Here is a 20324-nt window from a genome sequence, read left to right as displayed (position 1 = left end):
GCCTCCCCGCCCAGGCCTTTAGAAAAGGTGGCGGGTGGGAGCTTTTCCTTATTAGGCAACACAACCACCCACTAGCCAATTATGTGTCCCTGAAAAGAACGAGTCCTTAAAAACTCCCTGTTGATGCATGCCAAGTTTATGATCATTGATGGAAATATTCATTAAACGAAAAATTTGGAGGACAAACTTGTTTTTAAATATAGGACCATATATAATTTGGTCCAAAATGTAATTCATTTGTAAACAAGGCAAAAAACATAAAAAAAATTGAAGGCAAAAAACATAAAAAAAATAAAAAGATAAATAAGACTTCGCATCAAAAGGCTGAACTGATTATTAGTGATTGAGGAAGTGAGGCAGAGAAAAAGACAATCCTTTATACGGGTAACATCCTGGTCATGTTATCTAGTTCGGTTTGGTTACAGTGCACCTGCAACAAGAAATGTCAAATATGGAAAACCCCTTCTGCTATCTAAAAATGAGAGGAATGTCTTCTTCTGATCAAGAGCCTTGATTTACAACGTATTTTAGTTCATTTTTAGAAAAAGGGCTTCCATGAAGCCCTGATGATTGCCAGAAAATAATTCACTTTCGTTTCTTTTTTTTTCATTTTATCATTTCATCTCTAGGTGTGTTATGAAAAATACATAGACGGAAGGTGAACTGAATGACCTTTATAAATACTGAATACAAAAAGTATTCAGTAAGGAAAAGTAAACATATCTTTAAGAGATTAGCGATAAATAAATTCCCACCCAAGGCCCTGACCCACACAAGTGGCACATGCCGGAATCAACCATGACCCTACAAAACTACTGATGCATTACAGTCTCTCTCTCTCTCTCTCTCTCTCTCTCTCTCTCTCTCTTTCTCTCTCTCTCTCTCTTTCTCTTTTTATACACACACACACACACTCTCCCATTTTCTGAGGAAACAGTTAATAAGTTACAAGTCAAGTCTCCCAGTGGGTTTCTTGTCACGCAAGTTTTCCATCAGTTTGATGATGAATTGTGTCCAAAAGTAAACATCGCCACAGGATTCTGTTATCATGAGGAAAATGATATAGCTTCAGTCTGCAGAACAAACACTTAACCTGTAACCCAGAGGAGTGGAGATGCTCACACACAATCCTATTCAGTTGTGTCTTATAGTGCTGAGATTTTTACATGCATGAATTTAAATACGCTTCAGTGAACACCTCGTTTTTTAACCTGCTCCTGATCTCTGTTGGAGGCACCTGTCATGTCCTGTGACCTTAGCACAGCCCTATGCTTTGAGTTGCATGGGGAGGGGGCGGGCTTTGAAGGTTCACCAAATTAGGAATACAGTTCAGGAGGAAAGTCAACTTTTCAACAAAAAAAACACACACACACACACACACACACACACACACCCTTCGCCCACACACACACATACACATACACATACACATACACACACACACACACACGCACACATTCCCCTTTCCTCCACCCCACTCACTTGTTATTGATACCCCCTATCTCCCCTTTTTGTTCCAAGCATCTGGGAGTGTGGAATGTTCCACACCGTTCCCCTTCCTGCCGTGTGCCAGCACTGCGGCAACCCGGAGGCTCCCAGACACAACAAAAACATGGCCGACTCCTGCTCTCGCTGCGCTGAGTGCCACTGCTGATCACACAGGACAGCCCACCACTAAGCGGCTGGACAGTGTGTGCGTGTGTGTGTGCGTGTGTGTGTGCGTGTGTGTGTGTGCGTGCGTGTGTGCGTGCGTGCGTGCGTGCGTGCGTGCGTGTGTGTGTGTGTGTGAGAACGCGCCCGTGCATGTGTGTTTGCGCATGCGCACCTGTGTGTGTACGTGTGAATATAAAAGTTGGTTTTGTTGTCCTCAGTTGCATGTGTGTGTTTTTGTGCACATATCTGAGTGTATGGGCATGGGGGAGAATTTTCCATATGTACGTATGCATGTATGAATGTGTGTGTGTCATATTTGTGTGTGTGTGCGTCTGAGTGAGTTTGCATACACCCTATGTGTTTGCATGTTGTAAGGGTGTTGTACCACACTGAGATGGAAAGAGTGTGACGGCTCGCAGGCTTGTTTGTCTGGACCCAAGATTGCGGCCGGCCGGCCGGCCCTGAAGGAAGTGGCCTGTTCCTCTGATGGAGCCACCGAGCAGGACCCAGAGAGCAAGTGGACAATGGACATGAAAGCAACACACACACACACACACACACACACACACACACACACACACACATACATGAAAGCAACCTCCCATCCATCCACGACCGGACCGCCCTGCCCCGCACGCCGCTGTGGACTCCCCCTCTCATCAATCCCATTCCGCAGCGCGCAGGAACCCCACTGCAGACACGCTGGCAGACATTCTGCACTATCTCACCGCACTTATGGAGATCTCGCTATATTAGCGTGCTTGCCAAGATACACAATAATAAACATATCATCATTGTTCTTGTTTCCAATCATATTGCATGTCATTCGTATTACATAATATATTGGACATAGTTGTCAGACAAATGAATGAACTTAAACTATATACACTTATTTGAATGTCACTCAGCAACCATAGGATTGCATCAGAAATATGTGCAGTGGTCTCTTATTTTTTCCCAGAGCTGTATCATTATATACTGTATGATATACCAGATACTTATGGAGACATGCATAATCTGCACATAAACCTAACTGGAGATTTAAAGTATTGCACTTATGAATGCAAAAAGGGCCAACATCCAATTATCACTGTGCCTTTTATTTGTGTTGCTCTCAACAATGATAAATGCATATTTCATATTGAACTTCCATGTACTTTTCTTCATGTATTTAACCAAAATGATTACAGAATAGATATGAGCTTCATCAGAATATGTGTGTTTTCTAGGAATCATTAAATCAACCCATTGCTTTGTTGTTATTAACTCCTAACAGGATTAACCCATGGGGTTGACCCAAACTGACCCATGAGATGAAAACAGGTAGGTGGACAGTTGCACCGATAGCAGTACTTATCTTTCTGCTCCCTGCTTTTTTGCTTTGTGCTTTTGGTATATAAATAAACATGACTTGACTTTGGCTCACTGAACAGGTAGGACTGGTCAACGTCACCCTCTGTGTTTCAGCACCAGAGCAGATGAGGGCGTTTCGTTTGGGATGCACAACAGGAAGACAGGAAGTCTTCTCTACGCCAGCAGTGTCTCCATGTCAGTGCTGTCCACCACTGAGCACGTGCGACCTATCAAAGAGTAAATAGACACACACCGGCCGTGCGCGACTCTGCGTGCCTCGGAACTTCGTGGAATGTTCTGGGTCATCCAAAACGAACTTCCGAGAGGTTTTATTATATATTTTATTTATATTTAAGTAGGTGATGTGCCAATGTACATATACCGGTAATAGTCAACCATTAAGTCTTAATTGGAGTCTATTTTGTCTTCAGCATAGCAATAAAAATAATGCAGTTTTGTTAAGCTTCCAGTTATTTGGGGAAAAGTGCTTGAAAGCTTTGATAGAATCTAAACCAGTAATCAGCATGTGTGGTCTGTAATGACACTATATTATGGGGGTGGGCGTAGGGGGTGTAGACGTGTCAACCTACATTTTGCACAGAGCTTAGTTCTGTATATAATCCAGCCATGATGCACTCCTGCAAAATAGTGCTCCATGTTGTGCATGCTGGTGAGGGGAAGAGATGGCCATCAGGCTCCATTTGAATAGGAAATTAAGATAGAGATCTGGTGGTTGAAATGAGGGATGCTAGCTGTTTACAGAACTGGCCAGGTTGTTTAACCTGCCGCACGCTGCAGTCATGTCTGAGAGTGTGGCTATCTGAAGCATCTCAACTGGTCCAGCCTACGTGTGTCGCAACACATAAAAACCAGATTGGAATCAAAGGTGGGATTTTAAAAATGTGTCCAGTGCAAACATGCTCTATTTGTTGCATCTGACTTCCTGTCAGTATTGTAGCACTTGTCCTGTCTTCGCTACTTTGCTATCGCGCACAGGTCTTTTATCACTGTGAAGTGAATCTATTATGCGGATAATGTCAATTTGATGATTTATACTGTCAGGGCCGGCCTTTGATGGTTAGATGGTTAGAGCAAAGTGTTTCTTTATTGCCCAATATACCCAGCTAATCAATATTCAGTTTGAGTCTGCATCTGAATTTGAGTTTTATTTTGTTCAAACAGAAAAGAATAATATGCACTGCCCAGCAACACAGACAGAGAGATAGAGAGACACATGCACTGCAAGCAAGCACATCAATCTTCAGCACATCAGTCTTACTACTATTTGCCAGCCTAGAAGTTGACAAGGAGAGAACACAGGTTTATCTAATTGCTGTTGCTGTAATTTTATTGTGTTTTTTTACAGAGGCAGAATGATAGTTCAACTTAATTCTCTCATTACATTTGCAAACACGGCTGCTTTAACATGAGTGGGAGGACTGATCTACAGGGATCTAAACAGCTTGAGTGGTGAGAGTAGGGCCATCTAGCTCTGCATATTATTGACAGGTTTTACTGCTGTCAATAATATGCAGAGTAATTCTAATTATTTTTAATATTATAAATCTATTATAGATTTATAATATGCAATGTAATTCTATCCATTTATATTTTTGCTCAACATCAAGACACACTTGACACTTCACTTGATATAGCAGCCACTTACAGACTCTCCACTTCAACAGTCCCAAGTGGAGAGCTGCAGCAGTGGAGGTCTGTGTGAGAGCGTCATGCCTCCCGCGCATTCCCACTCTCCTTCGCTGTGCTGCGCAAGGCTAACAAACCCAGGAAGAGCAGGAGCGGTCAGATAGCGGAGAACAGGAGCGGTCAGATAGCGGCCTCTCTCATAATCAGTCTCCACACCACCGCTGCTGCTACTGCTGCTGAGGGGACTGGCTGTAGGGGACAAAATAACAGCAATAATAATGGAAAAAAATTATAAAAAAAGGCATGTCTGGGGGGAACTCGAGATCTCAGAGAGCTGATGACGGTGCAGGTATAAAGGACATACATGCTGCCACATGAGCATGGGCTACAGAAAGACAAAAACATGCACTACTTCCATCAAACCCTCAAATGCTTTGGTGAGAGAGGGACAGAGAGAGGGAGAGAGAGAGAGAGAGGTTGCAAGAAAGAGAGATTGTGAGAAAGAGAGAGAGAAGACTGAGAGAGTGAACAAAGAGAGAGAGGGGGGGAGAGAGTGAGAGAGATGGAGCTGGAGGAGAACAACACACAAACGAAAACAAGTGTTGTTATGACAACCCTGTGATTAAGCAAGTCTTAATCACTTTCCCCCCATTCTCTATCAGCTGCCCCCTCTGCAAGGAGACATGTCTGTGATTTTCCAGTGCTATTTTTCCCCTTTTGTTCGCCACGGCGTTGCAGGAATGTGAGGGGAATGTGGGAAAAGCATCCTGTTTTTATTTCCTACACTTACTCAGCTGTTTAATGAAAAATGCACTGACCGTTCCAGATGCCTGCAAATGCTGATATGGATCGGACCCAGATCAGCGGCACTTCTGGAAGGGGTCTGTTGTAGTGTCACTTTGTTGTCCGAGGATTAAAAAGGTCCATAAAGAGTTGCAGTTGTTTTGCACAATATATAATTAGCCTGCATCAATTGTATGCATAATCCTGTGCAACATTATAATTATAGTGGATAGAATCCACTATATTGAAATCTTCTGGCTTCTTCTTCTTCTTCTTATAACCTTTTCTTTTTATCTTTTCAGGAATGAATGCGACTCTAACTGCTTAATGTACAGACATGTTGACATAACCGTTGTGTAGGTCTGGAGTTGGACAAGAGAGTTATCATTTCAGATTTTTTAAAAAGTTTATACTTTTTGAGAAATAGGGGATTCAAAATTTTCTCTGTATGACATCACAATGGGGACTCATTTAAAAGGGCCTTAAAGTAATCAGGTGCAGGTCCACCTGCATACAATCTGGCACTCCCTAAATAAAACTAGTCCTACACATCCTGTAATTAATTGCTTTTGAACCACACTGCTCTTGCAATTCTCTTCAAGACAGTTTACGTTCTTGGTGTCTGCTTCGTCCAACAAACAACGACGAAACGGACGTTTTCCTACCACACCCAATGTAAGTTACAATTAATTTGTATTTTTTATTCGAATGGAGTATCTATGTGAAGTCTGTTTTTAATGACTTGGCTAGACAAGTAAGCAAGCAAGCTGGCATTAGCTGCCATTAATTAGCAACACACTCGTAGCTGCTACGTCTAGAGAGGACGTTATGTTTAACTCTAGTTAGTTTGATAATATTGGTGGTAGGTTGTGACGTAAAATTACTTAATTGTAGGCTTAGCTGTCAGTTTGTTGTTCAGTTGAACATATTTATCTAACAACTGTATGTTTTTTCCCTCTTCTATTTCTGTTAGGTGCCGCTTCACTCTGCTACTGGAGGATCAGGCTGACTGCAACTGCTATGGATGCTATACTGAATGGATGGCAGGAAAGCACGGCACATGTGAATTTCTAGATGAAGAGTGAATAAATACACTTGCTTAACTGATAACAAGTTGTCAATGGTTATTTATGCAAGCTTGTGTAGCCTAAACCAGACATACCTGGCCTAGCCAAATTTATCCTGGCTGTAGATAAAGCAGGAAATGAATTTCCCAATATTTTGCCAGATTAGGCTAATAGTGGTTTACTGAGATTTAATATCAATTAAAATACGTTGAAATCACGTTGATCTTTAGTTTGGTTGTACTTTCAACATTGTTTCAATTCATTTTAGTGGAAATACCATTGAAATCCCATTGATCTCTAGTTAGAATTTCAACGTTGCTTCAATATTAATGAAGGGTGCAAAAGTGATGTAGAATCAATGTTGCAGTGTGACGTTGATTCAATGATTTTAACGTTGACAAAGTAGCCTAATGTTGACAAGGGCGCGGGAAGGGGGGTGCTGAGGGTGCTGCAGCACCCCCTGCTGGCAGGAGATAGATTTTTAAAAAATAATTATATATTTTTTTAAATAATTACTAATTCGCTGTCTGACATTATTTATATTTTTGTATGTGAAATGATGAGTCAAATAGCAAAAAAGGGTTATGGATAGGTTCGAATATAGGCTACTAAAAATGAACAGTTATAGAGATCAACGTGAACGTGAGTCAGTTACTGGAAGAACCGTAGCGTGGTTTCAGCTATGTGATAGCGATCAAGTGTGTAGGCCTACGGTTGATATAGGCCTACATACTCTATGCGATTTACACGTTCAAAAAAAGCATAGATAACTTGAAAGAAACTAATAAATATATAGCTAGTGAAATCATTTCACTATCCTAGTCGCTAAGATAGAAATTTTTAGGACACATATTTGCTGTGGAGACGACACACGTTAGGCTATTCAGAAATTATTTGAATTATATTATATCTGATTATTAGCCTATATTTAAAGCTTATACCATGGTCTAGGTTGAAAAGGGTGTCATTTAAAAAGTGATATACTACACCTATAAAATTATTATGACGTTGCTTGACAACACCTGAGTTAGTCCGCTCAGCTGTGACTTATCAACATTCCACAGCATTGCAAAAACAGCTGAAAAAACGAACGATTTTAACTCTAAAACTCATTTAGTATTAATAATTGATTTCATATTTATTTCGTAAGTGACCATGGTATAAACGGGATAATGCCCTTCGATGTCCTTCGATCGTCGGACATCCATTATTTTTGTTATTCAACACCCCTGGTCAAAAATAGGTTCCCGCGCGCCTGAATGTTGATTTAACATAGATCCAATGACTAATTGTTATCTGGGTGCAGAATGAGCAGTCATCAACACCAACTGAAAGCCCCGTTTTACAGGTAGCCTATTGCATTGAATACAATTAGGCTTTCTCTGAACTACATTTTCCAAAGGCCAGCTTTCATGCTTGTGCCACAACTTCAGAACGGCTTGACGTAGGCTACATGCTTCAAATTTGGTGTGAACATTTGTATGGACTCAATAATGAAGTCAAATGTCAAGGTCAAACCCACCTTGAGTGTGATATCTCTATGCCAGACACACAAGGTCTTTTGGTAAGAGGGTTAAGCGATTAAGCGATTTAATGTTTTTTTTTTTCAGGAATTTCCCCACCTACATTAAACCAGCAGCTTTCCATCCACTACTGTAATTCCTCTGGCATTACATTTCTAGTTCTGTATTGTTCATTAAAATAATATGAAACATATGAATAATATGTTGCAAAACCCTTTAAATCCATCTGACCACTTTTGTTTTAATTTTTTTTATCAGGCTCCTACAATTCGATATTTCAGACCAAGAAGAGAGTGGTATTTAGTGGGTTTTGAAGCAAAATGATTTGATTAACATAATACTAAGTGTGGAGAGCATTCACTCACCATCATTATCTCATTTTTGACGGAGGTGGCGTTTAGAAGGTTTTGCATCTGAACTCTTTTAGACAATGGTGTTTTTATCATGTTTTTCTTTCTCATAAGTGCATTTGGACCTTGGTCATTCTCAGTTGAAGAGTTGATTAGTGGTTGATGGAAAAGCTGTAAGCTTCAGAGGCCCATGGCATAATACAAAACAAGGATAGGAAGGAACTGCCATCCATCAGGATCAATACAGATGCACCCAACCTGTTGAGTATGGTCACAAATATGTGATTAGAATGTTCACAAACCGAGAGTTCTGCTCTATAATGCGCCAATTACCCTCAGAGATTTTCCCCATAGACTGTATAAAGAACACTGAAACTATAGATCATTTGCGTGGAATTCCAGAAGGAACCAGGAAAATAATTCACTCCTCAACAGGTTAAATAAAACATTCCTCCACTGGGCACTGCATAGTGTACAGACTTTCACAGTATTGTTAAGAGTATTACACAAACTGTTTCTCTTGGTCTTGGACATTCTGTATGCTTCAGGTCTAAATGATAACTCATCATATAGACTTGAGGCATGCTGTTGTGGAATAGAGTGTCAGTGGGTGTGGGTTTTTTTCTTTCCAGTGGAAGGTATTTCTTGTTTTCTCTGCAGCAGTAGACCACGATGCATACGATAAAGCCCTCATTGTAGAAATCCCACCAGGCTTGTTGTGTTGTGCATTTTATGGAAGTGAATGAGACCCTCCGCAACACAGTCGTCACTTAAACGTATCCAAAGCAACCGATCTTGAATAAACATCTGGTCGCAGAATGAGGGGCAGACAAAGACACAGCACACCTTGGAAAGATAACATTCCATACCAGAAAACTCTGACTAACGTCTGACAAAAGGCCTACACAAATACCATGTAGACAAACACACAGGCATTCTATGCACTGCGGATCCCGGTGGAAGAGGTACATTGTGTGCTCGCACACACAGAGCACGTGCAGTAGGCCACATTTACTTTGCTTAACACCTGCTCCGCTTAAAAGCTTCATGCATTCTTTTTAGGCTGTCTAGACCTCTTCATATGTCAAACGAAAATGCTGCATTTCCTTGATAAATCACCTGAAAGACTAATGACTGAATTTGTCTAGGCCTTCTTGCCTCTTTAAGATAGATGCCAGTCAAGTACAAAGATCACAGACAAACATATATTCTTATAGATCTTAGTTAAGTGCTGATTATTTATATACACTATTTATATGAAATGTATATGCTTCATGTCAGGCAAGCTTTATATATATATATATATATATATTAGGGCTGTCAAAATAACTGATTATTTTCGATTAATTAATTTGAGAAAAAATAACTGATTAAAAAAAAAGAATGCAGATTAATCGATTCTATATGACCTTTGACCCCGAGCTGTTGTAGTCAGTAACCATTAGACTGTAAAATGAAGGAGAGAGAAGAAAATGTACTGCCTAGATCATTGATTGGAACATTTACTTTTCAAAAACGGTATTGGTAAAAATAAAGTGTTGATTAAAATAGTAATTAAAATATAATTAAAAGCACTTTTGAATTTATTTCCTCAGCATATTAGGTCATATCATAGATTATTATGGCCATTATTAAAATAATAATAAAAGAGTTTTTGAACTTTAATGTCACTAATGCTGATTATTCAATGATTGATTTGAATTTAAATATTTAAAATACTTTCACAGCAAAAATCATATATGCGATTAATTTAGATTAATTAATCACAGAGTATGTAATTAATTAGATTAATTTTTTTAATCGATTGACAGCCCTAATATATATATATATATTTGTCTACATCATGTAACTCCACTGGTAGACTAAACATGGCTAAACAGCTACAGTAAGTCACAGCATACAACAGTATGTTCAAGAAGATGTCAAGGCAACAGAGAGAAAGAATGTTGTTGTCATAATAATTTATTTCATTTCCATTTGAAACAGGCATATACAAAGTTGTCTCTAAAATATAAATATATGTACGAAATTCCAATAAATTAAATAAATAAGACAGAGAAATGGAAATATGTCAGTTCAGTGGACTCAAGTACATTCAAGTATTCCTGATATTCTCACAAAAAAAATATAAAGTTGTCCTTCCTGTGACAAGTCACAATGGAAGAACAATCCAGCATTTTGATGAGGACTGTTTTGTTGAACAGTAAACAAATAAATAACCATACACAAACACACATAATAGATAAACAGCACAGTGATCCTGACCTTGAACTTGACCAGAAATTGCCACCTCACGTCATGTCTATGGCACACCTTGAAAGGTATGCGCATATTCAGTGAGTTGAATGCCAAATTCACTGCCACATTCCACCCAAGTTCCAGGTCTTTCTTTCCTAATGGATAATCACGAGGACATTAGCCCCCCGTTTGTTTCAGAGGAAAAAACAATTACAGCATTTTCTTGGCATGACCAGAGCCATTGAAAGTTGCTTGGCGTTCTGAACAATCAAAACATTATACAGTAGCTATGCAATGAATACTTCCGTCAACACCAAGGGCCTGCTGCCAAAGTAAGCACTCGGAAAGCGGGAGAGAACTTTAAAAGATAATAAAAATAATAGAAGAACTTTCTTAATTGTTTAACTGAAAGCGAACATGATGCCAAGTAAATTAGCCCTAGAAAGTATTTGTTGGCTATCGAGTGTTTATCACCGTTTTACAATACACTCATTGTGGTGCACGGGCAATGGTTTCCTATCTCAACCTTTGCCTCCCTGACACTACAGATTAGCAGTGGAAGATACAAGCACCAGCCTCGATTACAACTAAACAGAATAGATTATTGTGGGCAAGGCCCTCAGTGAAGTCCATTGCATTATTGCAGAGTTAGATGGGGAGGAGGGTGCTTTTTAAGCATGTGGATTTAGAGTCTCTATTCAGGATGAATATCTATAGCAGTTCAAGTCCCGAGGAACAGTAACAATCTGAAACTGGCTAAATTTCATCTCTAAATGAGATGAAGCCTAAATAATCTACTCTGATTCAGAGAAAGTTGCCTAATAGAAAAATATCTATGGAATGGTAATAGAAATCCAGCAATAGAGAGTATTCAATGCTAATTCAAAATTCAGACAGCCATTATAAAGGACACAACTATAGTCATTTAAATTTCTGCCACAACCTGAATAAAGATTGCATAATAAAGGTAGCCATTGTATAATAGGCTAATATGAGCCATCTGTAAAATAATAATAGTAATTAGTGGTATTTTATTCCTATAGAGCATTCCAGTGTGGGGAAATCAAATCATTGGTACACAGTGTAAAGCTGAGCCATACTGTGTTATGCATTAGAGATGCAGAGTCAGTCTGCAGCAGCAAAGTCCAGCCAGAATCCAATGTGCTGAAAAACTCAAGATTTCAGAAACGTTCAGTCTCTCCCCTTTGAGCCTCTCAAAAGTAGACAAGCTGGCCAAAACTTTGGCTGAAACAGCAGATGAGACTTCTCTTGTTCTTCTCTTTCTCCCACTCTCTCACTCCTTCTTTTTTGCCCTCTTTCTGTCAGGAGGTTCTGAAGCTCCATCCCTCTTGTGCCAGGGGTCTCCCGATGTCCTCTGCCCTGAGGCGGACTCTCCTCATAGAGAGACAGACCTAGGCTGGTTCTCTGTCTCTCGTCGAGGATGTCTTTGTTCAGATGCTCGCGATTCTTCGTTGTCATCATCTTCCTCCTTTACCTGGCTCTAGGCCAGCCCACCTTTGACCCTTTCTTCCTCGGAGAGGTAGACTGCTGTTCGGCAGCTCTTTGGTTGACCTGGGCCACCTGCCTGTGAAAAAAAAGCATATGTATACGATTAGCTTCATTATACTTTCTACAGGAGCAGGGAGTCCTGTTCCGTAAGATGCCTATCTCACACAAACATATGCTAATCACCCCTAGTGGACACAGAGGGTCATTTGAGCCACCATTGCACAGCTGGGGGTCTGGTGTTGTTAGTGTGTACTGTATGTTTGAGTGTGTGTGAATGGATGCTCTTACCTGAGAAAGGTCACGAGTTCGTTGCCTGGGTTACGCATGGTCTTGGGAAGCAGACCCTGTTGGCTGACTATCACAAGGGCAGGGTTTTCTGAGCTGTTGGGGGAAAAGATTAACAGTTAGAACACATTTCAAAAGCCCCAGATCTGATTTCAACTAATATTTTCTCTAACATGGAGAGCAGAACAGAAGTCATCCGAGGCTGCCATCATAGTAGCAATGTTTGGATGGGCCATGACATGGGCCTTAATGGCTTGTGGAAATACCCACAGATTCCGTTGTTTGTGTAAGTCTTTCAGCTATCTATCTGCCCTGGCTTCTCTGAAAGTTGTAAACACATGCCAGGGATAAGAGCAGAGGGATGTTAAGAAGGAGAAAAAAAGATCACTAATCCTCGACCTTGAGCTCCCTCAGCAGCCGCAGGAACTCTAAACATGCCGAATCTCGAGCCGTCCCCCGGCTACCAGACAGGACAAAACTTTCCACAAATAACACAGTGACTCATAAATTCACGCTGCTGGTGGCGGTGGAGGTGAGATCACAAGACACTGCGGCAGCGTCTCGGCCCATCCCTTTCTCTCTCTCTCTCTCTCTCTGTCTCCCTCTCTCTGTCTCTTTCTCTTTCAGGGGAAGAGACAGCAGCAGCAACTATACATTATCATTGCTCATCATCAGTGCAATCCCGCCATGCTCATCACTAACTCTGATCTCTGATCTGTGTCCGATCTGGATGGCTTGCCTTGGCATGTGCGGACTGGAGACTGGGTGTAATCTAAAGTGTGTAAGTTTGTCTGTGTGTGTGTGTGTGTGTGTGTGTGTGTGTGTGTGTGTGTGTATGTGTGTGCCATGGTCACAGGGTGCAGCCGGCTCACCTGTTGTGGCAGAAGCTGTTGCAGGTGTGGTCGTTGGGGCTGTTGCACTCGCAGCGACCTGTAGAGCGGCGCCGGCGAGACAAGGGGCTGCCCAGGCCATATGGGGTGGTTTTACTGAACACAAAGGACAGGAGCAAAGTTAGCAAGACTCCAGGGCAGGATGCCAGTTAATCATCAGCTTGTGCTAACACAAAAAGAAAGTGCTGGTATTGCTAACACTATTCATACTACACCATTACTACTAATCATTAATAAACTAATAACTATACTAATAATTATACATTAACAAAAATTACCCACATTAGTATTGGGATTTTAATTATTGTTCCTATTATTACTATTAGATTATATGTTTTGTATTATTCATTTTCAGTTCATATAATAGAAGTTTCCCTATGACTTATGACTTAGACTTCATTATAGTTTCCTAGGCTCTGCTTGTATTACTGGTCCTCACCTTGGTGTGTTAACCCAGATGATGTCCAGGTGGCAGAAGTAGATGCACTCCTTGTCCATCCAGTTGCTGCAGGAACAGCGTTTGGTTCTGACCCGATGTGGTGGTGATGGGTCAGAGGACTGGACCTCACCCTTAGACACAGGCAGTCCAGCTCCTGCAGGAGAGCAGAAAGGGAGAAACAATAGCAGGTGAGGAGAGTGCTAAACACCAGTGGCCACTGAGTTCCATTGTGCTAAGTAAACATTGGTGACTGTGCAGGACTTCTCAGGAATCCCAGGTAAATACTGCATGTGCACCCAGTGTGTAATCGCACCTCTGTTGTTGTAAAAACCTCTGAGCTGTCAGGCCAAACAAGCAAGAATACAAACAGAGCTGCTGAATCACCCTGATAACCACTATTGTAAAATAGCAAACTTTTTGTTGTCGATAAAATGTTTGCATTCAAATGTAAATAAATAATGAGTAAATGTATTAAGTAAGAGTAAACAAAAGAGTCCATTCTAAACTGAAATGTGTCTTAAGTTGTTTACAGCAGTTACACCATCTGTACACATGCTTCAAATAATCCAATACAATCTCATTCAGTTGGAGAGAAATGACACTTGGAATGTATTTACACTGGTCCCCATTGATTATTTTAGCAACTTTAGCAAGAGACCTTGAGCAGTTTGTTTGGAGAACTGTAAAGAATTATGACTAAAGTCCACCCATGTATTAATATATATAATGGATAAAACGTTGACAAAATAATCGTAAAACTGTCTTACCTTCGTGCAGGAGCACAGCGAGAATGATGGAGAAGACCATGGCGGCGCAGAGAGAAGAGGCCATTGTAAATCTCAGTGATGGGACTTTAACGATGCTGTGTATGTCCAAAGAGTAAAGTACAGAGGCAGGCTACAAGGCTCCAAGCGTCAGCGGTACAGTCCCAGCAAGTTAGTCGGCAGATAGGCGACAGGTGTTTGTATCCAGCTCTGGAGTCAGAGCCCCTACTTATACGAGACATGCTGCCTCTGGCCACGCCTCCACTGTGTTGTTACACAACGCGCTGCTGCCCAGATTCCAGCCCCTCTCCACCCCTCTCCACTCCTCTCCACTCCTCTCCACCCCTCTCCACTCCTCTCCACCCCTCTCCACTCCACTCCACGTCCAGACTTCTGTCACATTCCAGGGCTTTTCCTGCCTCCGAGGGGGGTCAGCGTCAGAGCATGCCTGGTGAGACGGAATCGAAGAAAAGAAAAACAGTTTCAGTCGCTACACACACACACACACGCACACGCACACACACACACACACACACACACACACACACACACACACACACACACACACACACACACACACACACACCACCACCACCACCACCACTTCTGACACTACCAGAGGTCCTTCAGGGTACTTAGTCCCCCCATATGACTACCATGATGTGAAACATTGCCTCCACCGCCAGACATTTCTGGATGATCTCTGGAATACTGTCTCTAAAAAGACACAGAGAGCTTAGAAGACCATCCCTCTTCTCTCATTCCAAATATAAGATCAATCCATCTTCATAACCTATGATCACAAAGCTGCATAGATCGTAATGTCCTAAAACTTCGGTTGCTAAGTCTGACGTCTCGGGCCCAACAGCTTTTTTGTCCAAAAACGTTTACTAGCACAACCAGCCAGTTTTCACAGCCTGTAAACCTTGTCACCATCACCTTCATTTAAGTGAGGGTAAAAACAAATCCCTTAGTCTAATTCTCTAACTAGTGCAGCTGTGCAGCCGGATGACATAATGAAGGGTAACGTCCAGGCCACCGCGGAAAAGTGTGATTTTGTTCAGTTGAGGGAGCAAGTGAGTAGTAGAATGATAATTTTCTCATGGGCTACTCTGATTAGTGTAAAACAATCGTTTATTTTACTGCTTATACGAAAAATGAGCGGCTCTAAGACCAGTTGGATCCGGAGAAAGATTTATAGGCACATTATTGCGTCACTAGTTAACAACCGGATATTATTGTTGAGTGAATAATCAATAGAATAATGCAGATATTACTTTCAGTTTCAATATGCTTTTTTATTGCCCATCCACACTTCACATGGTGGCTTTGCAGTACCTTTACCAGAAGGAGTGACAGAGTGACGGGATATAGATTTGAAAGTATGCTGTAACTTGTTCCACTGAAACGCTACAGCGATGCAGTCACAGCTAACCCTAATACCCCACTACAACACCCCCTTTCCTCCACACACACACACACACACACACACACACACACACACACACACACACACACACACACACACACACACACACACACACACTTTTTTCCAAGATGTAATGCAGGGGAAACCTGGTGCCATCAGGAAATGCCATAAAGATAGTGGGGATGACAGCCCAGTGTTTTTGCATACAGCAGAGGAGAGATATTCAGGCATGTGTGGGTGCTGGTGCCTGAGGGCTCTCCGGTAGGAAGTGTGTGTGTGTGTGTGTGTGTGTGTGTGTGTGTGTGTGTGTGTGTAACGGGCGTGGGGGGTGTACATCCAGGGTGACCCCCAGTGTTTGTGAGCCTCCAGCCACACGCATGTGACCTGACCCCAGCGGGCACAGATAAAGTCTGTGCTGATACAGAGCTTCCTCTCGCTGGGTAGCTCAGCGCTGGTCCAAACAGGCTACTTGTGTTTACTAAACAGCACAACAAGTCTGTAATTGTAAGATTTCTCAAGTTAGTTATCCTAAACTGAGGAGAATTACCCTTTTAACAGTTCCCCTAAGTCCTGTAATTACAACACAAATCCTTTAACATTTACCCAGAGCACGTTTAGATCAACACAAACTCTTATGCATCCTGATCCATCTGAGAGAAGCACTGAGCCTTTAATATTTACACAGTAATGATAATCAGTTGATCACTAAGAGAACAAACTTCCATATTGTGGTACTAACTTCCATATTGTGGCACAACTGTTTTGCTCATTTGTGCAATGTGATGTTTTGGTGAATTGTTGATGGAATGGCAATGGTACAACCCCAAAAAAGAAAAAGTTGGGACGTTGTGTAAAATGTGAATAAAAACAGAATGTAATAATCTTCAAATCTCTTAAACTCATATTTAGTTGCAAAAAGGACACAGACAACATATCACAAATTTGACTATTTCATGGAGAATATATGTTCATTTTGAATTTGATACCAGCAACATGTTTCAAAAAAAGTTGGGACGGGGGTAACAAAATGCTGGAAAGGTTGTGTAATGATAAAGAAAACAAAAGGAAGAATGTTTCACAACTAATTAGGGTAACTGGCAACACGATTGGGTATGAAAAAGAGCATCCCAGAGAGGCAGGGTCTCTTAGAAGTAAAGTTGTAGTGGTATTCAGCACTCTGTGTTAACCTGTGTGAAACAATGTCATTTTAATGCTTCTTAACATGAAATTGTGACGTATTTAGGGAGTTCATCATCTACAGGACATAATATTATTAAAACATTCAGATAATCCAGAGAAATCTTTGCAAACAGGGGAAATAGCTGAAAAACAAATTGGATGGCCGTGGTCTTTTGGACCTCAGATGGTATTGCATCAACACCAGACCTGTCTCCAGACCTGTCATTTTATCGCCTCAGGAAAACCTCTAATAACCATTGTCTATGTGCCCAGTTTGATACTCAATTCAAAAACTGCAGCCAAAATGTAACAGCTAAAATTGTATAGAGACATGATACAGAAAATACCACCCTATTATCTGGGCCTGAGCTTGTTTAAAATGGACAGGTAATGTGGAAAAAGGTCCTGTGGTTAGACCAATCAAAGTTTGCCATTCTTTTTGGAAATCATGGACTCATCTGGGCTAAAGAGGAGAGGGCCTATCCAAGTATTCAACCTATCCAACTTGTTTTAGTGCTCAGTTCGAAACCCAACATCTATGACGGTGTGGAGAAGCATTAATGCCTACAGCATGGGCATCTTGCACATTTGGCAAAGCACAATCAATTCTGAATGATGTATACAAGTTTTGAGCAACATTTACTGCCATCGAGGCAATGTCTTTTTCAGGGACGACCTTGAATATTTCAGGAAAACAATGCCAAAATTAATTCTGCACATATTTAAATAGTATTTCTCCATAGAGGAAGAGTCCAGGTGCTAAGATGTCCTGTCTGCAGTCCAGATTTGTCAAATTAGGTACATAATGGAATGAAAAGCACGATTAAGAAAACCCCATACTGTTGAGCGACTGAAATCCTATATCGGGGAGTAAACATTTCATTATCAAAACTGTAGCAAATGGTCTCCTCAGTTCCTAAACATTTACAGAATTGTGTTAAATGAAGAGGTGAAGCAGCACAGTGGTAAACATGCTCCCGTCCCAACTTTTTTTGAAACATGTTGCTGGCATCAAATACAAAATTAACATATACTTTCCATGAAATAGTCCAAATTTTCATTTTGATATTTGATTTGAATTTTTCATTTGATATATTGTCTATGTCCTTTTTGCTGCTAAATATGGGTTTACGAAACTTGTATATTATGACATTCTGTTTTTGCATTTTACACAATGTCCCAACTTTTTCTGTTTTGGGGTTGTAGATTGTTTCTACTGCGTGTCTAGAACAAATGATACAAATACCAAGTCTGCCAAATTTCAAAATGAAGTATATTACAAAATATACTATAATGTAACATCACATCTTCATGCTATTACATTTTGTTATATTATTATATTTATAATACATTTTATTATATTTTTATAATATTATTGTGCACCCAAGTGAGGTTTGTAAATATATATATATATATATATATATATGGGATTCTGTGTGTGTGAGTTTTCCATCTCCACCATTTCCACGTCATATCCTGTGATAGCGTAAACCTACAGTATGTAAAATAGCTTCCTTAAACTGTTATTGTATTGTATTGGTGACTAAATGGCAATATATAGATGTTGCTTTCTGTTTCAATATGCCACATAAAGGGCAAGTCATGTGTACTCTTTCTGGCAAAGACCGAGAAAGTCCCCCGATGAAGCCCAAGGGGTACAAGACTGAAAGTGTACTGTATGCTGTGATTTGGTTGAACACCACCCTGTAGCGGTTTTGACACACCTTGTGGAAATCCCTGCGCGCATTAGATAATATCAGAAACCACAGGAGAAGTGGTGACTTGCATCTACCAAAGGGTAAACCAGTAAAAGCTGTCATCAGTGCTGTTTTGTGGTTAATTTTTTCAAAACTGTACTGATGACCTGAGATCTGAGATCAACAGTAACATGCATCATAGTTATTCTGAAATCAACAATAGCGGTCATTCCGATCTCTCAGAGATGAGCACTAACCCTTTAAAAAAAATCGCCCCTCAGCGGTGGAAGCAGGCACCGTATCTGATACTGACAGGATCCACTGGATATAGAATGCAAATGGAGAGGGCATAGTGAATTAGGAAAATGTCTTTATGCAAAAGCCACTGATGGATAGAGCCATGATGGAGGTTGACAGACGGCCAGGACTCTGGACACAGATCATCAACGCGGAAAAAAGCACGATGGAAGAAACAGGTGGACCGATGGGCCCCTCAACACCCTCTGGGGGTATAAGGGGTGTTTTTTTTTTTCTCCAAATATGGATGTCAGTGGAGGATTTCACTTTAAGAACAAGGTGTTCTTTTAATGTGTTATGTAGTGTGTATGCTGAATTGTTGTTAACTGTTATCAGTAAGAGGGTGTGCTGTTACTCTATGGTTTGATTTCATGTGTTATGCTGCCTCCAAAACAAATGCATTATGTGTCATGCTGCCTCCAGAACAAAAACACGTCATATGATATTTTTTTAAAGGTAGCAGTGTACTTTTTCTGTGCTGCTACAAACAATAGCAGTTATTTACAATAAATGTTATGTGCTTTGTGCTTTATATTGTAAGTGCACCCTGAACACACCCATATTCTCACAGGCTAGTATGACATGGCATTACGATTACGAGAAGCAGACTGTAACAGTTTTTTCCAAACGATCAAAACAACATTGTCAATGAATGGAAAGCGGTGGAGGAAAAAAAGGTCCTTTAGAACACAAAGTCTAGTCTGCGCAGGAGGGTAGGAAATGCCAGAGTGATGTCATAATCAACCAAACAATGGCACTTCAGAGACTATTTGTCCCATTTTGCAGAGGAGGAGGTGGGGGGGGGGGGGGTCATATAACCAAAGCAAATATTTGTCCAGTAGCAAAGGAAAGGCTGCAGAGGAACCTGGATCTGTCTGGCATGTGACGGTAGAGGGTACAACATATAACCCTGTGGGCAGCAGATACAGGACAGGAGTGACCCCCGAATCACAGGCTCAGTGATCTGAGTCTCAGAGTTGGCTGCCATACAAGGCGGTTGCATTTGCCTCACTGCATTTCCTTCAGTGCACTTTACTCCGCGTCTGTGAGACTTGGGGGATTTCTTGTCACTGTCTCAATGGATTTATACAATTCAGTTTCAAACCACTTTTAATTAATGAGCATTTTGGTGGGCTTACTGGTCATTGTATATGATGGAAAGACATTTGCAAAATGTACAACTGACAATAATCTCTGTCTGCATGAATTTGCTTTTTCTTT

The 20324-nt window shown here is 40.9% G+C and overlaps 1 protein-coding gene across 1 annotated transcript; it reads right to left on the bottom strand.

Moving 5' to 3' along the window:
• Positions 1-10320: 10320 nt before the first annotated feature.
• On the bottom strand, positions 10321-14689 carry edn2 (endothelin 2). The gene is made up of 5 exons (XM_042077416.1): positions 14505-14689; positions 13738-13891; positions 13281-13394; positions 12412-12504; positions 10321-12199 (listed from the first exon to the last, which is right to left on the bottom strand). Exons 1-5 carry the CDS (start codon positions 14566-14568, stop codon positions 12106-12108), a joined length of 519 nt encoding a protein of 172 aa, XP_041933350.1. The 5' UTR covers positions 14569-14689; the 3' UTR covers positions 10321-12105.
• Between the last annotated feature and the right edge of the window lie 5635 nt (positions 14690-20324).

This window comes from Alosa sapidissima, chromosome 21 (genome assembly GCF_018492685.1).
Source record: "Alosa sapidissima isolate fAloSap1 chromosome 21, fAloSap1.pri, whole genome shotgun sequence".
NCBI classification, from domain to species: Eukaryota; Metazoa; Chordata; class Actinopteri; order Clupeiformes; family Clupeidae; genus Alosa; species Alosa sapidissima.
This window is presented reverse-complemented; position numbering and strand designations above follow the sequence as displayed.

Excerpts from the sequence above, each read along its gene's own strand:
- edn2 (XM_042077416.1), bottom strand. The coding sequence starts at position 14,568 with ATGGCCTCTTCTCTCTGCGCCGCCATGGTCTTCTCCATCATTCTCGCT. Across the intron at positions 13,892-14,504 it reads CGCTGTGCTCCTGCACGAAG|GAGCTGGACTGCCTGTGTCT; the intron begins GTAAGACAGTTT and ends GCTCTCCTGCAG. Across the intron at positions 12,200-12,411 it reads GAACTCGTGACCTTTCTCAG|GCAGGTGGCCCAGGTCAACC; the intron begins GTAAGAGCATCC and ends TTTTTTTCACAG.